The sequence below is a fragment of the Meriones unguiculatus genome, chromosome 6 (genome assembly GCF_030254825.1).
Source record: "Meriones unguiculatus strain TT.TT164.6M chromosome 6, Bangor_MerUng_6.1, whole genome shotgun sequence".
NCBI classification, from domain to species: Eukaryota; Metazoa; Chordata; class Mammalia; order Rodentia; family Muridae; genus Meriones; species Meriones unguiculatus.
The window spans coordinates 41,422,473-41,448,605 of record NC_083354.1 but is presented as its reverse complement, the minus strand read 5'-3'; the positions used below and the strand labels follow the sequence as shown (position 1 = coordinate 41,448,605).

The 26,133-nt window shown below is 45.8% G+C and overlaps 1 protein-coding gene and 1 long non-coding RNA gene across 5 annotated transcripts in view; one reads left to right on the top strand and one right to left on the bottom strand.

The window, feature by feature from the left end:
- Kif9 (kinesin family member 9) overlaps window positions 1–26,133 on the top strand; it is a 51,303-nt gene that overhangs the window by 7,651 nt on the left and 17,519 nt on the right. For all 3 annotated transcript variants that reach the window (XM_060385211.1, XM_060385209.1, XM_060385210.1), the window contains 12 exons: window positions 3,058–3,164; window positions 4,312–4,536; window positions 9,158–9,241; window positions 9,349–9,441; window positions 10,540–10,687; window positions 11,666–11,730; window positions 17,143–17,220; window positions 20,760–20,828; window positions 21,309–21,413; window positions 23,933–23,988; window positions 24,679–24,769; window positions 25,740–25,873. In XM_060385211.1, the coding sequence (XP_060241194.1) occupies window positions 3,058–3,164; window positions 4,312–4,536; window positions 9,158–9,241; window positions 9,349–9,441; window positions 10,540–10,687; window positions 11,666–11,730; window positions 17,143–17,220; window positions 20,760–20,828; window positions 21,309–21,413; window positions 23,933–23,988; window positions 24,679–24,769; window positions 25,740–25,873 (1,255 nt within the window). The remainder of the gene's footprint in view (window positions 1–3,057; window positions 3,165–4,311; window positions 4,537–9,157; window positions 9,242–9,348; window positions 9,442–10,539; window positions 10,688–11,665; window positions 11,731–17,142; window positions 17,221–20,759; window positions 20,829–21,308; window positions 21,414–23,932; window positions 23,989–24,678; window positions 24,770–25,739; window positions 25,874–26,133) is intronic.
- LOC110554985 (uncharacterized) overlaps window positions 1,386–26,133 on the bottom strand; it is a 45,941-nt gene continuing 21,193 nt past the window's right edge. The window contains exons 3-4 of one of the 2 annotated variants that reach the window (XR_009592309.1): window positions 12,988–13,219; window positions 1,386–3,560 (exon numbers count right to left, since the gene is read on the bottom strand). This is a non-coding gene — a long non-coding RNA (uncharacterized LOC110554985). The remainder of the gene's footprint in view (window positions 3,561–12,987; window positions 13,220–26,133) is intronic. The other variant, XR_002476808.2, reaches the window with a different exon arrangement.

The window sequence follows — 26,133 nt, the reverse complement described above, 5'->3', positions numbered from 1 at the left end:
TCTCTCAAATATTGGCTGGGTATGGTGGCGCACGCCTTTGATCCCAGCAGTCAGGAGGCAGAGGTAGGTGGATCTCTACGAGTTCAAAGCCAGGCTGGTGTTCATGTGTGTGTGTGTGTGTGTGTGTGTGTGTGTGTGTGAATCTCAATCTCACTAGATAGCTCTGTCTGCCTAGAGCTTACTATGTAGACCAGAATGGCCTTCAACTCTCAGTGGTCTACCTGGCTCTGCCTCTGCCTCCTACGTGCTAGAATTAAAGGTATATGCAACCATGCCCAGCCTAAAAACAGCTTTACTGGGATTTTTTATGACCTTATTCTGTCAAAGATTATTTTAAAGTTTTTATTTTATTTGTTTGAGTCAAAGTCTCACAGTGTACTCTTAGCCAGCCTGGAACTCACTATATAGACCAGGTTGGCCTTGTATTCAAAGATCTGTCTGCCTCTGCCTCTTGAGTACTGGGGTGTGTGTGTGTGTGTGTGTGTATGTGTATTGTTGTTGCTGTTTTGTTTTTGTTTCTTTTTTTCAAGACAAGGTTTCTCTGTGTAATAGCCCTGGCTCTCCTGGACTTGCTTTGTAGACCAAGCTGGCCTGGAACTGACAAAGATCTGCCTGCCTCCTCTGCCTTTGTTGGGATTAAAGGGATTAAAGGTGTGTGTCACCACAGCCCAGACTAGCTTTAAATTTTTAATAATTTAGCGGGCAGGGTGGTGCACACCTGTAATCCCAACACTCAGAGAGGCAGAGGCAGGCAGGTCTCTGTTTTGAGTTCAAGGCCAGCCTAGTCTACAAAGCAGCTGAATCTACACAGAGAAACCCTGTCTCAAAAAAAAAAAAAGAAAAGAAAAAGAAAAAGAAAGAAAGAAAGAAAGCAAGAAAGAAAGAAAAAAGAAAAGAAAGAAAGAAAAAAGAAAAGAAAGGAAAAAAGTTGATGGGGCTATTAAGCATACTTAAGAGTACTGGCTGCTGGTTTGGAGAGATGGCTTAGGTGTTAAGAGCACTGGCTGCTCTTCCAGAGGTCCTGAATTCAACTCCCAGCACCCACAAGGTGGCTCACAACCATCTATAATGAGATCTGGTGCCCTCTTCTGGCTTGCAGGTGTACATGCAGGCAGAACACTATATAATAAGTAAATAAGTAAATCTAAAAAAAAAAAAAAAAAAAAAAGTACTGGCTTCTTGCTCTTCCAGAGGACCCAGGTTCAATTCCCAGTACTCACAAGGCAGCTCACAACCATCTATAATTCTAGTTCTAAAGGGTCCATACCTTCTTCGGGCTTCTTTGGATTCCAAGCACTCACATGAGCCATACATACATGCAGACAAAACACCCATACATTTAAAAATAACTTTAAAACAAAACAAAAACCCCAGAACCTTGAGACTGTGACATAGTAGGAAATTTCTGTAATCTAGTCACTTTGAAGTGGAGGCAAGAATATCAGGGTTCAAAGTCATCCTCAGCTACCTACTAGTTAGGTGCCAGCCTGAGCTACATGTAGCCCTATCTGAAAATTAAAAAAGCTTAAAAATAAAAATACAGTTTGTAGACTCTGCTGTCCATCCAGTGGCTGCTGATCAGAATGGTCCCTAGTTTGCAAGGCTTTTGACTGTTAGTTACTTGCATGGTACTAGGTATCAAACACAGAACCTTACAAATACTAAGCACATGTTCTATGTAGATACGTAGCTCTGAAAGTTTTAGGCTTTTCTATAGGAAAGTGCATGAAGAGAGCCAGGCATGGTCTCACATGCTTGTAAATCTAGCATTTGGGAGGTGAAGGCAGGAGGATCAGGAAATTGAGAACAGTTTGGATTATATAGCCAGACTATTTTGTGTGGAAAATCCAGTGAGTCTTGAGTTTCCAGCATTGTAATGAATCCTGCATGTGATCCATAGATATGGTCCCCGGTCCCCACTGACTCGGTGATATTTTCCTGATTCCCTGAGAGGCTATGGCCTGGAGATAAAGGGGTGGGGAGAGGGGAACTGAGAACTAGGGAGCTTAGCAGTCTTAGGCTTGGTGCTACAGGACTGCAGGTGGGTTCTGAATCCCAGCTGAAGCAGGTTTTGGCTCCTTAGCAGTGGGCTAATTGCTTCCTGCTCCTGGCTCCAAGCCAGGTGCTGACTTAGGGCTGCTCCTCTAAAACCTACCACCAATCCCAGCACCTGTGAAACAAAGGCAAGCAGACTCCTAGGTAGCCTCACCAGTTCCGCCATGTAGATTCACAGCAGCAATCTTTGGAGTAGCTCCAGTTCAAGAGGAAATAGGAATAAGAGCCCAAGGTGACAATGGTTTGCATCCCAGAGCCTAGTTGTAAAGAAGGGGAGGTGGTGGAGGAGAAGAAAGAAGGTGGTGGTGGTGATAATGTAGTCAAAAGGTACAAATTAAAGTCTTCCCAGGGTAGGCATTTGGGCATAGGTCATGGCCCTGACATAGTTGCCCATTTCTGGAAGTGGCATGGAACTAGCTAGGAGCCTTGTAGTCTATAAATAAATCTTTCAGCAAGGTATAGTGTCACAGGCTGGCTATCCCAGCACTTGGGCAATGGAAGCAGGTGGATGAGGAGTTCAAGTTATTCTTGGCTACGCAGCTTGTTGTCAACATGGGCTACATGAGACCATGTCTCAAACAGATCTACAAAAAAGCTTACCACTGACAGCAATACCCTTCTTGCTCCATCTCTTTCTGGAATTTGTCTCTGTGGGGCATCTCCTGCTATCTCTCAGACACATGCAGTTCATGGCCGTGAGAAGGACTGGAGTCTAATGCTCCAGTGCCTTCTTATTCTTTACAAGAAAAGTTTCAGCTACAGTGTTCCCTAGCCCTACCACCATCTGGGAACAGGGAAGCATAGAGCTCTATGTAGATCACACAGTGAGGGTGTATATTTGCTCTCTTCCACGGTGACTCCCTATTGTCTGCGGATGTTTCTATTGGCTACCTTCACACCAAGAGCCCTGGGCAGCACCAAGCATGTTGAGGATACCAGGGTTGTCCATGGAGTGATTTTTTTCCAAATGTCCCACTCAGCCATATTTTGAAATGTTTGCAGGTACCATCATGTGTTATGGGCAGACGGGAGCTGGCAAGACATACACCATGACGGGAGCAACTGAGAATTACAAGCACCGGGGTATTCTGCCTCGTGCCCTGCAGCAGGTAGAGAATGGCTCTATGGTTGGGATGCCGAGGCTAGCCTCTTCTTACCATAGAAGCAGCCAATTTCAGGTTGCTCACAGGAGTCCAGCCCTCAAGATAACTTCAGCTAACACTTGTTCTGGAGACACGATGACTGGGCTGGGGCTAGATTCAGAGTCCTCAGGAAACTCAGGCTTTGATGTTCAGACTGACCCTTGATAGCAATAAGTCTGTTTCCTTATTTGTGAAGCGGGGAGCCAGCATGCTAATCAGGCTCCTGCTGCTCCCACGGTCTGTGATCCTGTAATTAGGGATTTGGACGTCCTAATCATGCTTTTTGCTGGTTTTAATGAAGGAAATGCGGCTCTTTCAGAACTTCCTTATTGTCTTGCTGTGGCTTCCTCCATTCAGTAGCTCCTGAAAGAAAAAAAGGCAAGAAGCAGGGCATTAGGACAGATCCTTCAGGACAGAAGGGCCTTCCTTTGGGACCTGCTGGCCCAGGTTTTGGTTAGAGGTAGGATGCCTCTCTTCCAAAGCGTTTTGTGATTCTGAACGACTCATGCTCCATTTCTCTGAAGTAATGTGCTTCCCAGCCCATTGTCAGCATTTCAGCAGCTCAAGGCCAAGAGTGTAACTCCCTTGCTAAAGAGCACAAAGTACTGGCTTCAATCCCTGGCATTGGGGGGAGGGGCAGGGAAGCACAGTGTCAAGTGTTTGCAATTAGGAAGTGGAGGCAAGAGCATCAGAAGTTCAAGGTCATGTTTGCTTACTTTGAGAATTCCTGAGAAATCTGGGTTACATGAGACCCTGTCTCAAAACTAGCTGGTTATGATGGGGCAGGCACACTTACAATCCCAGCACTTGGGAAGACTGAAGCAGGAAAATGGTAAATAAATATCTTTCATTCCAGCCAGCCTAGGACACAGTGTAGAACCTGCCTCAAAACAAAAAACAAACAAACAAACGAAAAGAGTAAAACCCAAAACCTGATAATCTTACCCAATAGACTAACAATATGTGTTTTTTGATCATGACCACCACATCAGCCATACTGTAAATCTCTTTAGGACAAGAATTGCCCTGCACTGCCTGAGGGAAGACGTGGGCCGACAGTGTGCAGTTAGCTTTCTGAGTTCTGCTCTTAGTGACTGGTCGAATTTTCCTCTAGATTTTCAGGATGATTGAAGAGCGGCCCACACAGGCCATCACTGTACGTGTTTCCTACCTGGAAATCTATAATGAGAACCTGTTTGACCTCCTGTCCACTCTGCCGTATGTTGGACCCTCAGTCACACCAATGACCATCGTGGAAAACCCTCAGGGGGTCTTCATTAAGGGCTTGTCGGTCCACCTCACAAGTCAAGAGGAGGATGCATTCAGCCTCCTCTTTGAGGTGAGACGACGGTCTCCTCCTTCTCTACCCCTCCCTCTCCCTCTCTTTCTTCTCCCCTCTTTCCTTATCTTCCTCTTCCCTACTTTTTTCATGTTTTTATTTACCTTGGTAATCAGAATGAAAATTCATTATGTAGCTTATGTAGAAAACTTAGTGTTGACTGAGAAGAACCAAAATTCATAAAATGTTTTTCACCTAAAGTAGCAAAAATATATATTTTAAATCATGTCCTTCTAATCCTTTCTTCCTATGACATTGTTTATGGTACTAGAGACTGAGCAGAGGGCTTCATATGTGCAAGGCAAGTCCTCTGTCACTGAACTGTATACCAGCCCCTTTTTACTTTTTAAAAATATCTTAGGGCCCAGCTCAGTGGCGCACGCCTGTAATCCCAGCACTTGGGGAGGCAGAGGCAGGTGGATCTCTGTGTTCAAGGCCAGCCTGGTCCACAAAGGGAGTCCAGGACAGCCAAGGCTACACAGAGAAACCCTGTTTCAGAAACAAACAAACAAACAAAAAACAACCCAAGCAAACATTTTAGCCAGGCATGCTGGTTGAATGCCTTTGATCCCAGCACTCCAGAGGCAGAGGAAGATGAAGCTCTTCTGAGTTCCAGGACAGCCAGGGCTGTTACACAGAAAATCCTTGAGAGAGATAGATAGATAGATAGATAGATAGATAGATAGATAGATAGATAGATAGATATTTTAACAGGGCAGTGGTGGTGCATGCCTTTAATCGCCTCACTCAGGAGACAGAGTTCTGTAGGTCTCAAAGCTTGAAGCCAGCCTGGTCTACAGAGTTCCATGACAGCAAGAGCTACACAGAGAAACCATGTTTAAAAAATAAAAATAAAAACATTTTAATTTTTAATCACATGCATGTTATCTGTGTGTGGGTTTGGCATGTATGGTCAGTACCCACAGAGGCCAGAAGATGACCTTGGTTTCTCTGAAGCTGGATTTAATATCGTTATGAGCTTCCCCACATAGGATGCTGGAGCCTGAATTTGGGCCTGCTACAAGAATAGTGCTCACTCTTACCTGCTAGCCATCTCTCCAGCCTCTACCGTGTACTTCTTTATTTTGAGACAGAGTCTCAATACATTTCAAGGGTGAGCCAATTGTAGGGGTACATTCCTGTAATCCCAGCACTTGGGAGGCTACATTAGGAAGATGGTTGAATTTAAGGCCAGCCTGGATTACATAGTGAGACTTTGTCTTAAAGAAACAAAGATTCACAGGCTGGCTATGAAGTCCCTCTGCAGCCCAGGTAGGCTTTGAACTTGTAACCTAACTGCCTTCGCCTCTTGAGTAGCTAGGGTTACAGATGTGCATCATCATGCCTGGCCTTACATAGTTGAATTTGCTCTCATGTTCTTTTTCTCTCTCTTTGATCCTGGCAGTGCTGAGGATCAAAGCCAACCTTGTGCATGTTAGGCAAGTACCCTACCACTAGGTCACACCTCAGCCCATCTTACCGCTTTTTGTTTGTTTGTTTTTGAGTTAACCTAAGTCACAACTACTTATTGAATCCAAAATATAAAAACTGCAGATGTGGTTGCGTATACTTGTAATCCCATCTCTTGGCAGGCCGCAGTAGGAAGACAGTGAGTTCAAGCCAGCCTGGCTACTGTCGAAATCCTGTATAAAAACCTTTGTAAACCGGGAAGTAGTGGCCTTTAATCTCAGCACTCAGGAGGCAGGCAGATCTCTGGGAGTTCAAGACCAGCCTGGTTTACAAATAGAGTCCAGAACAACCAGTGCTTGATACACAGAGAAACCTGTCCCAAATGAACAAACAAAGCCCAGTTCTTTGTAATAAAACTTAACTATGAAAATTAGCGCTGTGAGATGGCTCAGTGGGGAAAGGCATCTGCTGTCAACCCTGATGCCCTGAGTTCCATCCTTAGACCCACATGAGAGAAGGACAGAACTGACCCCTGTAATTTGTCCTCTGACTTATAAATACACATACACACAATAAATAAATAATAATTTAAAAAATCAAACCACACTGACAGTTACCAAAAAACAAAAACCAAAAAAAAACCCCAAAACAAAAAGCTTAATCATAAGTTTTACACAAGGCCTACCAATTATATTTCTAGGTGTCTACTCAAGAGAAATGAACCCATAAATGCATATATGCACACAAAGATTCATACATAAATGTTCATAGCAGCGTTATTCATAGCCACTAAAGATTGATGCCCGTAACATCTGTTAGCCAATGAACTGATGAACATAGCTACAGTGGAAAATTGTTGGTGATAAAAAGAAACAAGAAGGGGAGGTCAACCAGAATGATGATGCATTCTGCAACATAAATAACCCTTGGAAGCATTCTAGCAGTCAGCCACAGAAGGCCTCACACTGAAGGACTCTGTGCCCATGGGAAGTCCAGAGCAGCCACATAACGAGCCAGAAAGGAGCTCAGTGGCTGCCTGGGAAGGGAGTGGAGGAGACTGCACGTGGCCTCAGGGAGCTTTTGGGGTGATATAGCAGTTCTAAAATAGGACTGTGGTAATTTTCCACAATTCTGAACATTTACTAAAAATCATTGCATTACAAAAACATTAGCAGAATAGTGACTTCTATATGGTATATAGATGATAGTCCACTGTAATGGTGTACCTCTGTAATCCCAGCACTTAGGAGGCTGAGGCAGGTGAACTTAAGAACTCATGGCAACTTGTGCAACACAGCAAGATCAAACAAACAAACAAACAAAATTATAATTAACAGAGCTGGGCATGGTAGTGCACGCCTGTAACCCCAGCACTCTGTGAGTTCAAAGCCAGCCTGGTCTACAAAGCAAGTTCAAGACAACCAAGGCTAAACAGAGAAACCCTGTCTTGACACTTCCCCCCCCCAAAAAAAAATTAACAAAACTTTTCTTAAAAGGTCACATGGTGTTTTTGTCTTTAGCCCTTGAGTCCACAGGGAAGAGAGAGCTTCCATTTAATTTATTTGGTTTTTGAGACAGGATTTCTTTGTGTAGCTCTGGCTGTCCTGGAATTACTGTGTAGACCTAGCTAACCTCAAATTCATAGAGATCTGCCTGCCTCTGCCTCCCATGTGCTGGGACTATGCTCTTTCTTGACAACAGTTCCTCGAATATTGACGTTTTCCAGAACCATGTCTGCTGAGCTCTAGTGGTAAAAAGACAAATGAAAAGCCTTAAGAAGCTCACTGTGGGACTGGAGGGGTCACTCAGTGGCTGCTCTTCCAGAGGACCCAGGTTCAATTCCCAGCACCTACAGGTAGGGTCGTCTGCCTGCAATTCCAGTTCCAGGGAATCTGACATCCTCCTCTGATTTTTGTGGGCATCAGGCCACACACATTGTGCACAGACAAAACACCCAAACACATAAAATATTGTAGAAAATAAAAGCTGGGCATGATGGAGCATGCCTGTAATTGCAGCACTCTGGGAGGCAGAGGCAGGCTGATTGCTGTGAGTTCAAGGCCAGCCTAGTGTACAAAGTGAGTCCAGAGCAGCCAAAGCTACACAGAGAAACCCTGTCTCAACAAAACAAAACATAAACGAACAACGAAAGTTCACTGTAGAGTTGAAGAGGGAGTGGGAAAGACCCATGACAACCTGAGCACAGTGTGAGCCCTTTTCCAGGAGTAATAGGTACCCCAGTGGGTGTCGTTCAGGGCAGGGCATCAGTTGAGTCATCTTGCTGACCCCTGCATCATTTTTCTGTTGGTGCTTTTGAATCATACCATAATATGATTTTAGATTCTGCATTTCTCAGGGATTAAAATGTATCTGTCAGTGATGAATATGTAAAGAACAGGGCATAATAATATATATGTATTAAAATGGCCCATTAAGCCCTTCACTTTGTATGCCAACTTAAAAAAAATAATTAAAAAAGTATTTCTCAAGCTGAATACAATTACTCACACCTGTAATCCCAGCACTTGGGAGGCAGAATCAGGAGGGTCTCTGAGTTTGAGGTCAGTCTGGTCTACGGAATGAGTTTCAGGCTAGCCAGAGCTACACAGTGAAACCCTGGCTCCAAAATAAGCAAAGGAACAAGCAAATGAATTTGAATTATCATTATTTTCTTGGCTGCCAACACTCCTGTGCACTGATCTCTGATTGTTGGATATATAGTTGATACAAATTCTGTGTTTGTGAACATCTTAAGCCTCTTTTTTTTTTTCAAATGTTGTTTTTATTTTATGTGCATGGGTGTTTTGCCTGCATGTATGTCCATGTACCACTTGTATTCAAGACCCACTGAAGTCAGATTCCTGGAACGTTAGAGACGGTTGTGAGCTGCCATATGGGTGCTGGAATTGAACCTGAGACTTCTGGAAGAGCAGCCAGTGCTCTTACCTGCTGAACCATCTCTCCAGCCCCCATCTTAATCCTCTTGATTCTTACTGTGTACCACATTCAGAACACATCAGTTTGTACACTTCGCCCTGAATATCTGGTGGTGAGAGTACAGGACCAAACTCCAGTTTGTTTCCGTTTTATTAGTTTTCAAAAGACGTTGCCCAGAAGGCCCAGCTGATAGCGATGGTGTGACTGTTGGGAAATGGTTCTGATACCTTAGTTTCAGCTTCCAAGTGCTGCATACATTTCCTTTCCTCTTCAGGGAGAGACCAACAGGATCATCGCCTCCCACACAATGAACAAAAATTCATCCAGGTCACACTGCATTTTCACCATCTACATGGAGGTAGGTGCAAGTTCTTTGTTTAACCCGAGGACTGGTGACTCTGTGGGTGCGATCTGGTCAGAAGCTCCTTCTGCAGCATTCTAAGTTCTGTTGGGATGTTTTTGTAGGCCCATTCTCGGACCTTATCAGATGAAAAGTATATCACTTCCAAAATCAACTTGGTAGATCTTGCAGGCTCAGAGAGGCTCGGCAAGACAGGGGTAAGTCGTGCCAACTTACAAGAGTGGGGTGGTTTGCCAACAAGCCACAGGCTCTGTGGCGTAGAGCCTGTGTACATGCATTTCCCAGAGGGAAAACAACCAGAAGTGGGATGCAGCGAGGAAGAGTCACTGGAGGTTGAGCAGCAGCTACAGAGCTTAGTCTGCATTGCATGAGATGATTCCCTTAAAGTGGTGCCAATGTTGGAAATAACCACCTGGGGCTCAGGGACCTCACGAGTATCACACAAAGGGAAAGGAAACTGGCAAGGAAGCTTTCACTTTTGCTTCATTCAAGTAACAGGTACACCCAACCAAAACCAGGATAGGTTTTTATCCTAACAAGAGTGCTGTGATGTTTCTCCTTTGGCTGGGGTCTGACCCTACAGTCTTTGGTGACTGGCTAGTTTTGAAAATTGGTGCAGAAGAATCGGGGGAAAGTGTCAGCCTCTCTGGGTCATCAAGTTTTGAAAATACAGTAGGTCTTTGTGCAAACAGTTTTACAAAGTAGGGAAACCACAATAGCATCATTGAAGGTTCCATTCCTGTGAACATTCTTTTGACAGGAAAGAGTTGGGTTCCTTGTCATTATCCCTTACCTCTATTCAGAAAGTGCTCAGTAAACGCTCCACATTGGTATTGTGTTTCTCTATGTATGGATATGATATCTCACATGCATATTTAATATGTTGTTGAAATATATTTTAACACAAAATCTCAGGAGTATTTAGGTGAACATTTGCATGTGTGTGTAATTATTTGTGTGAATATTCACAGTCTTACTTTCTCAGGTATTTCATGTGCATTTGTATCAAGTGACTACATATGAACATTCACATATGTATTCTTGTTCACATCAAACAACCTTCATACGAATGTTCCTGTGAGTTTTACTACTCACAGGAAACCCAAGATGGAAAACACTCCCATTGCCAGTAGCCCAAGATGGAAAACACTCCCATCTTGGAGAAAAAGGTCCTGGTTCTGGGACCTTCCAGCGTGACTGTAGACTTTCACTTCACTGTAAAGCAGGAAGGGTAGGCAGTCTTAATAGGCAGCCTCTCTACTCTGTCCAGAGTGACTCGGACATTTTGTTTGCAGTCGGAAGGTAGAGTCCTAAAGGAGGCCACCTACATCAACAAGTCACTGTCGTTCCTGGAGCAGGCCATCATCGCCCTTGGCGACCAGAAGCGGGACCACATCCCTTTCCGGCAGTGCAAGCTCACCCATGCCCTGAAAGACTCCTTAGGTGAGGGTGTGGTTGGTCCTCAGAGAGGAGGGGTCTCTGCAGGGGAGGACTAGGCCTAGTTCATCTGGCAGGGATCAGAGAATCACTTTGACCAAGGGGAATGAACTCATTTGTGGCTCTTCAGAGGTGATGCCAGTCAGACAAACAGACAAGCCTTCTTGCACTCTTGCTGTTCTTACCTTAGACTCTCTGCTCAAGCTTTCACCTCTGCTGGGAAGATTTTCTCTTTCTGCCTTGTCCCTAGACTGGCAGAGACCTTTTGTGGACCTGAAGACTCAGAGAAAGGTCCTCTCCTATCGTTTCTCCTTTTCTCTTCGTCTTCCTGGACAGAACAGTGGGAGCTGCCTTGTCATCCTCACCTGTTTAGGGCTTTGTCAGTGATGCAGTCACTGGCTTCTGGTTGCTAGCCCTGAACAAAGCCCTACACCTTCCTTCCTGAAAAGCCCTAGCTCCCACCTTCCCTCTCTGATGTTCTCTCCTGGTTCCTTCTGTGTACATCACATGGTCTCCCTCCATTCCTACCTCTGTCTTGTGCCTCGTAGTCTCATGCTGACTAGGGTTGTCTCCTCTTGCCTCTATGTCAACATGGACTGTTAAGCAAAGCACCAGAGGCTGGGAGGCCTAGATGACAAATGTATTCCTCGTAGTTATAGAGGCTGGAAAGGCCAAGATCAAGGAGGGTACTGATTGATTCAGTTTCTGGCTTGCAGATGGCTCCTTCTTGGCTGTATCCTGATGTGGAGAGAATGAGATGGCTCTGGTTTTTCTTTTCTTACAAAGACAGTTACCCCATCAGAGGGGCTGCACATGAAAGCCTTTATCTAAAACTAATTATCTCCTGAAGGCACCACTCCAAATATACAAGGCTGGTTGTTTGGAGTTGGAATTTTGGAGGTTATGGATTGCGGGGGGGACAAGCATTGAGTCCATAACAGAACCCTGTCAATTTAAAGGAGTCTCTTATGTCGCCTTCTGCAGGGGGAAACTGCAATATGGTCCTTGTGACAAACATCTATGGAGAAGCTGCCCAGTTAGAAGAAACGGTATGTAGAGACAGTCAATGCAACTGGGCTGGAGTTTGTCCCCATGGGTGCCCATCGTCGGGGTGGGGGATAAGGTGGGATAAGATTGGATCCAGACTAGCTCAGATGGTATGCTATCAATGGCATTGTCAGGGAGCCCAGGGATGAATCTAAGCCACAACTGCTTAGAGGGTGACAGAGGCCAGGATCCAAACACCAGGCAATAAACTATATAAGGAAGAAGCTAAGGTGTGAGACAGGCTTAACCTTGGGGGCTTATACAAGAAGGGCATAGTGAGAGCAGTTATGTGGGGATAAAGAACATGTTTTCAGGGGTGCTCCTTGTGTGAGGTGAATAGTTCTGTCGAGATGCATCAGAGGCCCCTGCAGAAAGAGAATCCCTGGTCCTCAGTCATGTCAGAGTTCTGGCAGAAGAGGCCAGGGAGGGGAGAGGACTTTTTCCCCCTGAAGCTTAGGTAGACACTGAGCTGGGTGGCATTACAATATTGGCAGCAGGATACACAAGAGTTCCTGGTAGAGGTGACAACAGGACTGAAGATGTGGCTCATGCCAGGGGCATCATGCAGGAGGGCTTAAGAAGGAAAAAAAGGAAAATCGTAGGGCTTTGATGGGTCTGGCCAGGCTGAGCCCTTGGCTATTCTCCTGCACATGGCTGGAGTCAGGACAGAGTTTGAAGAGGGCAGAGTCATGGACACTGATGTGACTCAGAGAGATAATCCAGTGGCAGGACACAGGTGGCCTGAGGAGGGGCCTTCATGAAAATGTCAGACAGGAATAAGTGTGTTCAGCACAGTAATGGTTGAATCCACTCCAGGCTGGGCTTCCCTCTCTCCTTCAAAGTACCCTTGTTATAAGACAGGTTTGGAAAATTGTCCCTAGCCGCTTGACTGTTGTGAATGTTGAAGGCAAGCTTCAGCCATCTGGAGGATTCATTTATGTGAAATGGCTCATTTCCAGGGATGCTGTGAGGCAAGACATGCCTGTAGGGCCTCCGGCCTGTATGCATTAGGGATTGCCCCAGCATGCGGAGAATGCTCTTGCCACACATTCAGCGCCCTGGGACTTGAAAGGCCGAGCCAAGGAGCTCCAGCTGACGTGAAGCAGCAAGCCCCAGGGAAACGGTTTAGGAACCGCTTGGTCTCATCTCATAACAAAGCACAGTTGAGCCCCAAGAGGAGCTGTACCCTTGAGAACTCTCTTCATGCTCCTTTGGGACATTTTAGTCATGGACCCATTTTGGGGTTACCCCATGTGTACCTGGGATAGGAAGGCATGATGGTGGATACAGGTGTCGAGGTACTTTGGTGGCTTTGTAGTAAACATTCCTGTTGTAAGTGCTGCTTTCAGAATGAGCCTTGGAGCTGGGCGTGGTGGCACATGTCTTCAATCCCAGCACTCCGCTGGCAGAGGCAGGAGGATCTCTGTAAGTCTGAGACCAGCCTAGTCTACAGAATGAATTCCAGGCTGGCCAAGGCTACATATTGAGACCCTGTAAGCAAAATAAAAGAAACAAAAGAGCCTTGGGGTCACTGAGTTAGCTGTTCCACATGACACATAATTCATATTTGACTAAAAAGCACACAAAAGAAAGGCAAAGAGTATCTTTAATAAAATGGAAGGCAGTTCTTGCTACTAACCAGGCCCATATTTAATATTCTAGAGATTCAGAGGCCACTGTTTTCTCCTGAGTTATTCGGTACTGCAGCTTATTCTGTAATAAGTGTCTTACTTTCTGAGTACTTCTCTTCCTCTTAATCCTTGCATTTAAAAATCTATTTAAAAATATCTTTAATATACTGGCAGTGGTTGCTCATTCTTCTAATCCCAGCGCTCAGGAGGCAGAGACAAGCAGATCTTTGTGAGTTTGAGGCCAGCCTGATTTACAGAATGAGTCCAGGACAGCCAAGGCTACACAGGGAAACCCTGTCCTAAAAAACCAAAAACAACCAAACAAAACTAATAAACTCCAACTCTGCTTTATAACAAGGAAAAAAGAAAAAAGAAGAAAGATGCCTTCCAGCACAGTTTAAAGCCACCACCCAATCCCATCTCCACCCCTGAGATACTCAGAGCACAGGACTCAACTCTCCTAGCACTTGGGACCTCCAGGCCCTTGTTCCCACACTGCCCAGTGGCTCTGCCCAGGCCTGGATCCACAGACCCAGAAGAGTCTTAGGGGTTTGGAACAAAAGTGGATGCTAATGAATCTCTTCTCTAAATGTTAAAAAGTAACAAACACATTCCTGTCATGCACTGTATTACTTTATGTAATAACAGTAGTGTGTGTTTGTGTTTGTGTGTGTGTGTGTGTGTGTGTGTGTGTCTGCGGGCTGGGATGGGGGATCAGTGTCCTAAACAAAAGCAACAGTCATGCTTGGAGTGCAGTCTGAGCTGGATCTCCATAAAACTAGCAAGCGCCTGTAACAACAACCAGGCTTCTTTCTGCGCTCTCTGAACAGAGCACATGAGAAACTGCATAGGGTCTCCTGGGACTCACAGGCAGTCCTCCCATCCCTGTACAAGGAAGTGGCAAAATGTATCTAAGGTCACTCAAGTGTCCAGTGGCTGAGCGCTTAACCAGCCAAACTACACCCCTGAGGAAGAAGCTTACCAGTCCTTCCTGGGCCCCCTGCAGGGTTGGACACATCCCCCTCCAAGCCTGTTCCTCACCTCAGGGCCTCTTCACTGACAGTCAACCCAGCATGATGCAAGGCCCCTTCTCTGGGCCTGCTCGTGTTCCACCTCTCACCTAACATCTGCACATTGGTTATTTCTAGGATGCCTACTCATGTGGCTGATCATGGCCTCTAGCCAATGGCCCCAGAAGTCACTTAGGAGACCTCAAGTCTGCTTTGGAACAGCTTCTGCTTTTGCTTCCCCTTTTCTTTTTCTTCCTCCTCCTCTTCTTCCTCTTCTCCTTTTTCTTTTTCTTTGGGGGGGCATTTCTTGAGAGAGTGTCATATACTCATGTATACCATCTGTTTTTGAGCTTAATATATAGCCGTAAAAAACACGGAGGCCCTTCTGTTTCCACCTCCCAAGTGCTAGGATTGCAGGCCTGTATCACCATACCTGGCCAGTTTTTCTTTTTGGCATTGCTAGGGATTGATCCCAGCGCCTCACACGTGCTGGGCAGTATCTTATCACTGAGCTATATCTCTAGCATGTTTTTCACTTCTAAAATGTATCATCATCAGTATTATTAAGTAGGGGGCACACATGGCCAGTGCACAACTTTCAGGAGTTAGTTTTCTTTTTCCACTGTGAGTTTCAGGGGCTGAACTCAGGTCATCAGGCTTGTCGTGTCCTAGTTTTCTTTCTATTGCAGTGATATAATACTGAGCATGTGGAGGCCAGAGGATGATGTTAGATTTCTTCCTCTGTTGCTATCAACCTTATTTTTTGAGGAAGAGTCAATGAACCCAGATCTTACTGTTTTGGCTGGGCTGGCTGGCTAGTGACCTCCTAGATTCTCCTGTCTCTGGGTCCCCAACACTGGGGCTACAGGCACACATAGCCAATGTCTGGCTTTTACATGGGGCAGGGGATTTGAACTTCGGTCTGCCTTGCATTCACCCACTGCTCTTACCCACTGAACCATCTCCCCAGCCCCTACCTTGGTCTTTGGGATAGATCTCTCACTGACCTGAAGGTAGCCCATTAAGACCAACAAACCCCAAGGATCTACCAGTCTGTACCTTACCAGCTTAGAGATTACAAGCTCATGCCCCCACACAGGCTTCTTTACATGCATTCTGGGGAGCAAACTCAAGTTCTCTGGCCCTCATGTTTGTGCAGTCAAGCACTTTATCAAATGAGCTCTTCTTCCCAGATACACCCCTGGCTTTTTGCCAGGTGTGGTGGTGCACATCTTTAATCCTAGCACTAGACGCAGAGGCAGGCAGATTTCTGTGAATATGAGGCTAGCCTGCTCTTCAGAGAAGGTTCTGGGACAGCCAGGGCTACATATAAAAACCCTGTCACAAGAAAACATACAACTAAAAAAAGAAAAATCAAACAAAGGAAACATTTAATAATGAATATTAATAATGGTTACACATTATTTCTTTTAGACTTCGCTGGTCTAGACCCAAAGAAGTAGATAAAGAAGGGAAGGGTTGGAGGCAGGCAGGCAGATCTCTGTGAGTTTGAGGTCAGCCTGTTCTACAGAGTGAGTCCAGGACAGCCAAGCCTACACAGAGAAACCCTGTCTCAAAACAAACAAAAAGAAAGGCAGGGCCCCCTCCTGAAGACCATGCCTGTGCCTTTCATGTGAAGGAGAACCAGAAAGCCTTTGTGCCTTAAAGAGCGGAGAGTAGAAAGACAAACAGGGTAGGAGGAAAGAGTACTTTAGGCAGGGTGTCGCTTAAGCACAGGCATCTGGATGGAAGATGGGTAGGTGTGGACTAAGAATTAGAACAATGTGGAGCTAAGGATGCTCATTAGTATAGAAAGCTTGCCTGGTGAGCACAAGGCCCTGGATGCGATCACCGCAGAGGAAAACTAACAGATCAGTGTGCAACAGGCATAGTGGCACATGCCATGCCTTTAATTCCAGTATTGGGGAGGCAGAGGCAAGGCGGGTGGGATGTCTGTGAGTTTGGGGCTAGCCTGGACTACATGTCAAGACCCTGTCTCAAGGGAGGGAGGGAGGAAGGGAGGAAAGAAGGAGAGAGGGAAGGGGAAGAAGAAAAGATGTAGGGAGAGACAGAGGAAGAGAGGGAGAGAGGACTGGACTGGTGTCTGCATAGTGCTACAGCAGATGCCTCTATCAACTTCCTTGTCTTACTGCTCCGTTCCCTACCCCACTGAAGACCTCTAAGATTTATTTGTGTTTTGTGTATGTGTATCTGTGAATATGTGTATGTGCCTGTGAGTGTAGGCGCCCATAGAGCTCGGAAGAGGGTCAGATTCCCCCCTGAAGTTAGCCTAACAGGCAGTTGTGAGCTGCCTGAACGTGGGTGCTGGGAACTGAACTGGAAGAGCAGTGCGCTCTCTTAACTGCTGAGCCTTCTCTCCAGCCCTGTTTATGTATGTTTGGTACTGAGTCTAATATAACCAAGGCTAGCCTCTAACTTGATGTGTAGCTGAGGATAATCTTAAACTCCTGATCCTGTTGCTGCCACCTCTTAAGCACATGTGTCACCATGCCTGCTTTACTCTTTTTAGTTTTATAATTCGGTGTTAAGAATTGAACCCCAGGGCCTTCCACATGCTAATCAGTTTCTATATCACTCACCTCTATCTTCAGACCCCCAGATTCCCTTTTGATCAGTGTTCCCTTGAAGAGGTGAACTAATAGCAGTTAAGGCAACTGGAAGAGTCTGAAGAGGACATGCCCTATGAGAGGGCTGATCTTTGGGGTCCCCTGTGAGCGGTGAGCCACTTGACATTTGTCTGGTCTGTTTTCAGTTGTCATCACTGAGGTTTGCCAGCAGGATGAAGCTGGTCACTACTGAGCCTGCCATCAACGAGAAGTATGATGCTGAGGTACAGCTGATGGCTGCCCAACTTCGGGATTGATGTCTGTGGGTTTTCTCACTGTATGTCTGTTACCACCTGGGTATCTGGTGGAGGTCAGAGGGGAAGCCAGACCTGTGTGGTTTCCTTCCTGCCTCCACTGAAGTTCTGCTTGGAGTCCTGGGTCAATCCTTTTCCTTTCAGTCATAATCCAGCGTCTTTAAAGAGTCATTAGGGATCCTGCTGCACTGCCACAAAAGTGAAAGGGCTAGATGATCTACCACTCAGTTCATATGTGGGGCCTCTGGGGACTCAGGCACCCCAGGATTCCCTGTGAGACTGCTTCAGAGCTGAATCAGCATGCACCGTCTCTCAGAATTGCCTGCATGCCACTATAGAACCTTCTCACATTTGTTTATATTGTGTGGATATGTGTGCATGTATATGTGTGTGCACATATGTGGAGGTCAAAGGGCAACTTGTAGGAGTCAGTTTTCAGAAAGATCGTGAGTTCAAAGACAGCCTAGGCTCCTTGAGACAGGCTCAAAAAGCAACCTACAGGCTGGAGAGATGACTCAGTGGCTAAAAGCATTTACTGCTCTCAAAGAAGTCCTGGATTACATTCCCAGAACCCACATGGCAGCTCACAACCATTTGTAACTCCAGTTCTAAGGAATCTAATATGCTCTTCTGGCCTCCCTGGGAGCCAGGAACACACACACACACACAGAGAGAGAGAGAGAGAGAAAGAGAGAGAGAGAGAGAGAGAGAGAGAGATAGAGAGAGGCAAAACACTCATGTATAAAATAAAAATGTTTTATTTTTTTTTTTAAATCAGTGAAAAAGGTGCTTATGAAATCATAGTTGCTGAAGATGGGCATGTGCATGTCCCTGTGTTCCTGGGGTTATATTTTCTAGGTCATAAATCCCGAAGGATGATGCCATCATGGGACTAACCATGGTTTAGTAGGGAAGCAGAGCTCAGAGCTCTGGTTCTTAAACTCAGGAAGGGTTAGACTAAAACCCTGTCCATTCCGAGCTCCTGATTTTGTTGCTGATGGGGCCTGAGTATTTTCTTCCTCCCCCTTTCCCTTTCAGTTCCTTTCCTCCTTGCCTTCCATTTTGTGACACAGTCTCATTATATAGCCCAGTCTGGCCTCTAATGCCTGATATGTCTATCTCCATTTCCTGTGTGCTGGTATTACAGACTGTACGACCATAGCCTGGTGAGGATTTGTGTTTCTGTGTTCACAGCTACTGCATTTGCTGCTTTTGGGTTGAACCACCCTAGTTCAGTGCCTTGTTCCTTATTATCTTCGGAGCTTTGGCAAACTGTCTTTCACAGTTTTTTTTCGTGTGTGTGTCTGCATTGTGTGTGTGATTATAGGAGGTGCTTTCAGAACCCTGAGTTGCGGGGTCTGCTGCAGCAGCTCTGTTTCCTAGCAGCTGCTCCCCAGGCAGTAGGAGGGAATGCTACACCTGTCAAGCATTAGGAGAAACAGTTCCCTGTTCTCAGGGTAAGCTGGAGGCCGGTTTTCCCAAGAGAGTCCGCTACACCACTCACCTTCTGATTGGACCACGTGCCCCTGTGACACGCTGAACAGAGTTATCCAGTGGCAGCCGCCAGCACCTCAACCAGGCTTTCTGTTTCTGAGGTTTAATGCATTTTCTAGAGTGGGGAGGATGAGATGGCTGAGAAGAGCCACCAACCCTTGGCCCAAAAGACAGTCCACACCAGAAGGAGGCCTACCTGGAATTCCTAAAAGGCTGAGCCTGAATTTGGATTCTGATCACATGCCTAAATCTTAGGCTTTGTGTCTGAATTGCCACAGAGCCACCATGATGTCAGGGTTCTGTCAGCCCTTGCTGTGCACGCGCATGGTAACAGGCGAGCCTCTGTACCCAGGTGATCTGACTGAATGAGGCTAGACTATAGCCGGTTTGTGGCTTGAGAAGACCTTTGGACCTGCCATTAGATGCAGCTGTGCTCACTTGTTTTGGCAGCAGCTCCCTCCAGTGGTACTTTTGGGGCAAAGAAAAGCCTGTTCCCCATGAGAGGTCTCAGAAATTCCTTGTGCCTCTTTTACAAAATATTCTCAAATATCAAATGTAAGTGACATGGAAAGTTCTTTTTTATTTTTTTTCCAAGATGGGATTTCTCTGTGTAGACCTGGCTATCCTAGCTGTAGACCAAGATGGCCTCAAACTCAGAGATCCACCTGCCTCTGCCTCCCTACTGCTGAGATTAAAGGTGTATGTCACAACCACTGGCATGGTTTGGCAAATTCTAATTCCCAAAATTTATCATTTTTAAGTACTTGAATCTATGAGGTATTCTCCATATGCCAGACACATTTCTTTTGCCTTCTTCCCTCTCCCTTTCCTCCCCTTCCTCCTTTTAAAAACTTTTGTGACAGTTGCAGTATAGCTGAGGCTCACCTCTATGCTATGTATGTAGCAAAGGCTGGTCCGGGTTATTGATCTTCCTGCCTCCACCTACCAGGTGCTGGAATTACGTGCATACACCACACGTGATTTTTCTTTTTTTGTGGTGCTAAGAGCTTGATCCCCACATGATCGACAGCTAAGCCATACCCCAGTCCAAAGAATGTTCATTGATAGATTATTAGAAGGTGGTGGACCCAGGTGGGGGCAAATTACTGGGATGTGCATTTGAAGGCTGTAACGTGTTCTTGGATCATTTCTCAATCTTTCTGCTTCCTGGCCACCATGAGGTGAACAGCTTCGCTTCAGCACCTTCTCCCTTCCATCACATTAAACCTAATTTTGGGTCCAAAGGATTTGTTCAGATTTGCTTGTTTGTTTTTGAGACAGGGTCTCACTATGTAGCCCTTGCTGGTCTGGAAATTGTTATGTAGCACAGGCTGGTCTTGAACTCACAGAGATCTGCCTGCCTTTGCCACCTGAGTGTGGGGATTAAAGATGTATACTACTCCATCTGGATTGCTCAGATAATTTTGTTACATCAACAAAAGCGATTAACACAGGATCAAGTCTCATCACATGAGCCTTCTGTAGACATTTAAGATCTAAATCATAAGACACCATCATGGTAGCACATGACTGTAATCCCAGCACTTTGTAGGGAGAGCCCAGAGGATCAGGAGTTTAGGATCATTCTGTCCTACATAATGACTTTACAGCCACTGTGGGCTACATGAGACCCTGTCTGAAAATTTTAAAGCCATCTTAGACCATAAGTTCAATCCAGTTGGAGAAGGGTCACCAACTACCACAGCATGGCCTACAAACTGAGAACACATTTTTCTGTATTACCAGGAATAACCAGGATATCTGGATACAAATTAAGAAATTGAACACATGTCTGGCTTGGTGGTGCACACCTTTAATTCCATCACTCTGGAGACAGAGGCAGGCAGATCTCTCTGAGTTCGAGGCCAGCCTGGTCTACAGAGTGATTTCCAGGACAGCTAAGGCTAGTCAGAGAAACCCTGTCTTGAAAAACAAAACAGAAATTGGGCATTTGATGTGAAGGAGCCAGGTAGTTTTTCTGATGACCTCTTCCCTAATTATGTTTCCCCTGGCAGAGAATGGTCAAGAACTTGGAAAAAGAGCTGGCATTGCTTAAGCAGGAACTGGCCATCCATGATAGTCTGGTAAGGGACGGGATATAGGGAGGAGGGAAGGTTGCTGGGGAACAGAGAGCAGGGGCAAACAGCGTGGTGGGTGAAATCCAGGGCAGTAGCATGGGTTAGGTAGTAGGAAAGGACCAGAAATAGGCATTTGGGGAAGATGGAGTCCTCCAGTGGCCCCTTTAGGCTTATGCTCATGATTCTGATGTCCTGAAGGCAGAGCCAGCATCTCTCTACCTTGTGGTTTGCTGAGACTCGGGTTTGGAGCAGCAGGATCTACAGTGACTTTTTCTTCTTTCTCATCCCCAGTCTCTTTCTCTGACCCATGCACCTGGCCTGCTTTTCAGGCCTTCCCTGCCAGGACCAGATAGTAAAGCAAAGAGCTAGCACAGCACTCAGTCACTGTACCCAGCTTCATGCTTTGGCTCTCAGGATGCCCCTGCTGCCCCTTCTTGGGCTCAGGTTCTTGTTGCTTATGTAGCACATGTTCTTCTATCCTTCAAGTCCAACCGCGCCCTCGTGAATTACGACCCCATGGATGAGATCCAGATTGCTGAGATCAACTCCCAAGTGCGGAGGTACCTGGAGGGGACACTGGACGAGATTGACGTAAGGAGCCCTGCTGTGGGAACACCATGCTCAACTCGCTTGGAATTCCGTTTCCATCCTGAGTACTGTCTGATATGGAATGGCTGCAGCAGATGTGAAGTGGTGTGGACTCTTGTCAAGGGCCCTTCAGCCCACCACGGCCTTAGCTTCCATGTTTAGGGTTACAAACTCATAGAGCTGTACAGTGTCCAGTGGGCTGGAACTTATAACAGAGGTAGTCTATCTCAGGGGCACAGGCCTTGAAGTAAAGCTGCTCTGATGGACTCTCAGGTACATCCTGGCTGAATGACCTGGGCTGAATGCTCATTGGCCTCACTTGTGCAGTAGAGTGGGAAAGAGCCTCAGGTTGACTGAGTTTTCTGTTAGATAAGCCTGGCTGTGCCTGGTGGCATGACGTTGATACAGGACGGTGGTCAGGTTGATTATTGTTAAAGAAGACCCTCCCCCCAGAGTCCATTGTTGGAGTGTAAAAGGAGAAAACAGCTGGCTAGAGTGGGGAATGAATCTTTTAATGTGCAGCCATTAAACCTTTCACCAGGAAACTAAGTGGGCTGCGCTCCCTCTCCCCTCAAGTGTCAATGTGAACAGCAGCAAAAGGAGGGTCTAGGACAACTGAGGAGTGAGTTTGGTGGGCCTTGCTAGCATAAGAGAAGCATTAAACCAACCTTTAATCAATCTTAGTGTTCCTAGGCTGGAAACCCTCTTCTAGCTGCACAGGTGTGTGTCTGTCCCCACAATAAGGTTCATCAGTAGGGTCCATCTTAACCTTCTGAAGGAGAAGGAAGCTAGTTATATAACGGTATTACTGTCTTTTTCTTAGGAAGTATTTGCACTAGTTTTCTCATTGCTGTGACAATGACACTATCTGACAAAAGCAATGTGAGAAAGGGACAGTTTACTCTGATTCATAGATGATGTAGTCTGTCATGGCAGGGAGCTTGAGGCTGGTCAGGTTGTGTACAGAGTCAAGAAGTAGAGAGGAACAGAATGCTAGGGCTTAGCTCCTGGATGGACTCTTCTTTTAATTTAGTGTGCACTGGTATTTCACCTGCATGTCTGTGTGAGGGTATCAGATCCTCTGGAATGGGAATTACACAGTGTGAACTGCCATGTGGGTGCTGGGAACTGAACTTGGATCCTCTGGAAGTACATCCAGGTCTCTTAACTTCTGAGCCGTCTCTCCAGCCCATTTTCTTTTTATTCCACTTGAGTCTTAGCCCATGGAATGATACTGCATGCATTTACAGAGGATTTTCCCCATCAGTTGACTCAGTCTAGAAACTCTATCATAGACATGCCCATATGTCTCTATGGTGTTATGCTGACAGTGGTAGCCATTATTGTATTTTAAGAAGTAGCACTATCCTCTTAGGTTAGAGAGTTCCACTCTAAAGTATTTTTGTTGGCCATGGTGGCACATGCCTGTATTCTAAAATAGCATTTTGGAGGCTGAGGCAGGTAAGTTCAAGGCCAGTCTGGGCTACATAGTTAGAGCTTTTCTCATGAATTAAAGGGGGGTTGGGAACTGGAGAGATGAGTCAGCAGTTAAGAGCACTTGATGTTTTTGACAGAAGACCTAGGTTCAGTTCCCAGCACCCACGTGCAGCTCAAGGCAGTCTGCAATTCTAGTTCTAAGGGATCTGATTCTGGTCGTTGACAGCACCAAGCTTACACGTATATGCAGGCAAAGCACTCATAAACATAAAAATAAATATTTAAAAAACTTAAAAAGTACTTTTTGTGAAGGCTTAGAAAGTACTTATTTTAAAGCTATTGATCTGCCAGTGGGGATGTAGCTCAGTTGGTGGAGTGCCTGCCTGTTGTGCAGGAAGCCAGGCCCAGTGGCACAAGCCTGTTATCCCAGTACTTGGGAGGTGGAGGCAGGAGGATTAGAACTTCAGGAACATTCTCAGCTGTACAGCAAGTTTCAGGGAAGTCTGGGATATATAACACCCCATCTCAAAAACAGACAACAACAAGCTATTAATCAAGTATATCTATCTATGCTCTTGGAAGTGGTATTAACACTTTGGTGAGAGGCTTTAAAAAGATTTTATGCTACTTTTAATTATTATGTGTAGGGGCTGGAGATTTAGCTCAGTGGTAGAGTGCTTACCTAGCAAATGCAAGGCCCTAGGTTCAGTCCTCAGCTCTGAAAAAAAATTATTATATATATATATATATATACATATATATATATATATATATATATATATATATATATATATATCTGAGTGTGGGTTTGTATGTCTGCCTGTGAAGTTAAAAGAGTGTATCAGATGCCCTGGAACTTCAGCTAAAGGCAGCTGTCTGAGTCTGATGTGGGAACCAAGTGTGTCCTTTGCAAGAGAAATATATGCCCTTAATTGTTGAGCCATCTCTCCAGCACCTGCTAAGAGGTTTCTACACATATTCTCAAAATGAGATGGTCCAGAGCCAGCCAAGGGCTCCTGACTTCTCTGCTCCGACACAGCCTCATTCCCAGGTACCATCATCTAAATTCTGCTCTCTTCTGCTAGATAATCAATCTAAGACAGATTCAGGAGGTATTCAACCAGTTCCGAGTGGTTCTGAGGTAAGTCTCATCCTACTGGCCCCTCCTCACTCTTTTTCACCTTCCATTTTCATTTTCTATGCCTTGGGCACTAGCCTTCAAGAAAACCCTCATGTGTGTGAGAGGGTTGTGTGTGTGTGTGTGTGTCTGAGAAGAACATCCTCTGCTATATAAGGAACCAGATCTGAGTGTTTAGGATGTCTGCAGGTCCCTGGTGGATGTTTGCTGGGCTCATTAGTTGGATAGGAACTCTCTGGAGTGCCAGCTGTGAGAGTGCCCAGAGCCAGGCCTCGTGAACCCTCCACATCCACTACCTCAAGGAACACTTACACTTGTAGATCTACTCATTGCCTGAGCAGCTAATGCTGCTGGTATCAGAATGGTCCTTTGATTACAAGGGCTTCTTAGAACCTAGGTGACATCACAGTCCCCTTGCAGGCCTACAGGCATTGTTAAGTGTCATCTTAGAGCTGATGCACTTGGCATGTAATGTGGCTCTATAGGTTTGTGGACTAGACAATGGGGTATGTGTACACCATGAAAAGGGAGGGACCCTTTTGTTAGCATTGTCTTTTGGCTTATGATGAGGCTGTGGCTCCATCACCAGGGCTTTACCTAGCCAACTTTTACTCTAGTACTGGGGTATTAATGGGGGCCAGTGGACTCAACATAGCCCCCATTATAAAGTGGTGTCTCACTCTCTCTCCTAAGCCAACAGGAGCAGGAAATAGAGTCTGCCTTGCGCAGGAAGTACACTCTCATAGACAAGAATGACTTTGCAGCCATTTCTGCTGTCCAGAAGGTAAGCACAGTTGCCTCTTGCTAACATCACTCATTTCTTACTTTCCATATTTGGGCAGAAACTGCAAGTGTCATGCATCAAACCAGAGCTAAGAGTTCCCAGATCAAGATCACACCAGGATGAACTTGGAGCTCTCTGTGGAAGGGTAAACCACCTAAGGGGATGGAGAGATAGCTCAGTCAGCAAGCTGAAGCTGTCAGTTCAATTCCTAGAACCCATGTAAAAGAGCTGGGCATGGTGGTTCATCCTTGTAATGCAAGCTCTGGGAAGACATAGGCCCATCTATGGGGCTCTCTTGCCAGCCAGCCTAGCATAGTTTGTGAATTCCGGGACAGTGAGAGACCCAGTAATAGACTGTTCCCTGAAGAATAACACTCAAAGTTGACCTTTCTCCACATCCACATACATACATACACAGAAAAAAAATAGTATACCACTTTTACATTGAAAATGACATCCTGCCAGGCCCTGTGGCACACACCTGTAAACCCAGCTCAAAGAGGCAGAGGCAGGCGTATCTCTGTGAGTTCGAGGCCAGCCTGGTTTACAAAGTGAGGCCAGGACAGCCAAGGCTACACAGAGAAGCCCTGTCTTGAAAAACAAACAAACAAAAAAAGAAAAAGAAAGTGATGTTCATAACTTGGACATATGGCTAATAACATACATGACCAATGCTTGAGATATCTTGGAAATAGGTCTCAAGATTCTTAGGGAGATAGGTATGGTGAGGTATGCCTTTGATTCCTCCCTCAGGAGGATGGATTGGTAGGAGGCAGTATGGAAAGCAGACATTGATTTTCTGAGGCTCAGGGACAGCTCTACTGAGGACAGCCTAAGGCTGGCGGCAGCCAGACCTTGGTGCGTGTGGAGAGCATGTTCACTCTAAGTTCTGTACCATAAACTCCTGCATTCCTGAGAGACCCAAACCTCTAAGATAACCAATGCCCCTCCTCCTGCCCTTTCTATCCAGGCAGGGCTTATGGATTTGAAAGGTCAGCTGGTGGGTGAGCCCGATGGACAAAGCTTTGGACTTGGGGTTGCTTCTTTTGCTGCCAAACCTGGGAAGAAACCCAAGTCCAAGAAGACAGTGAAAGACCAGTTCAGGTGAGAGCGCTTCTGCTTTGTCTCCTTAGCACCAGGCTCCTCGGTAGATGGAGAGCACAGCCTGGCCTCCCCCTCTCCCATGGTGTTTTAGCTGCCAGTACTCACTACTGTACTGCTGCCAGTGTAGTAGTGGGGTAATCTGTGGGAGATCTGGGGGGTTCAGGGCAGGGCCATACCCCAAGCGCTACCATTCATCCCCATAGCACCCTCATGAAGTGGAACCGGTTTTTTCATTTTACTGAGTTACTTTCCAATGTTAT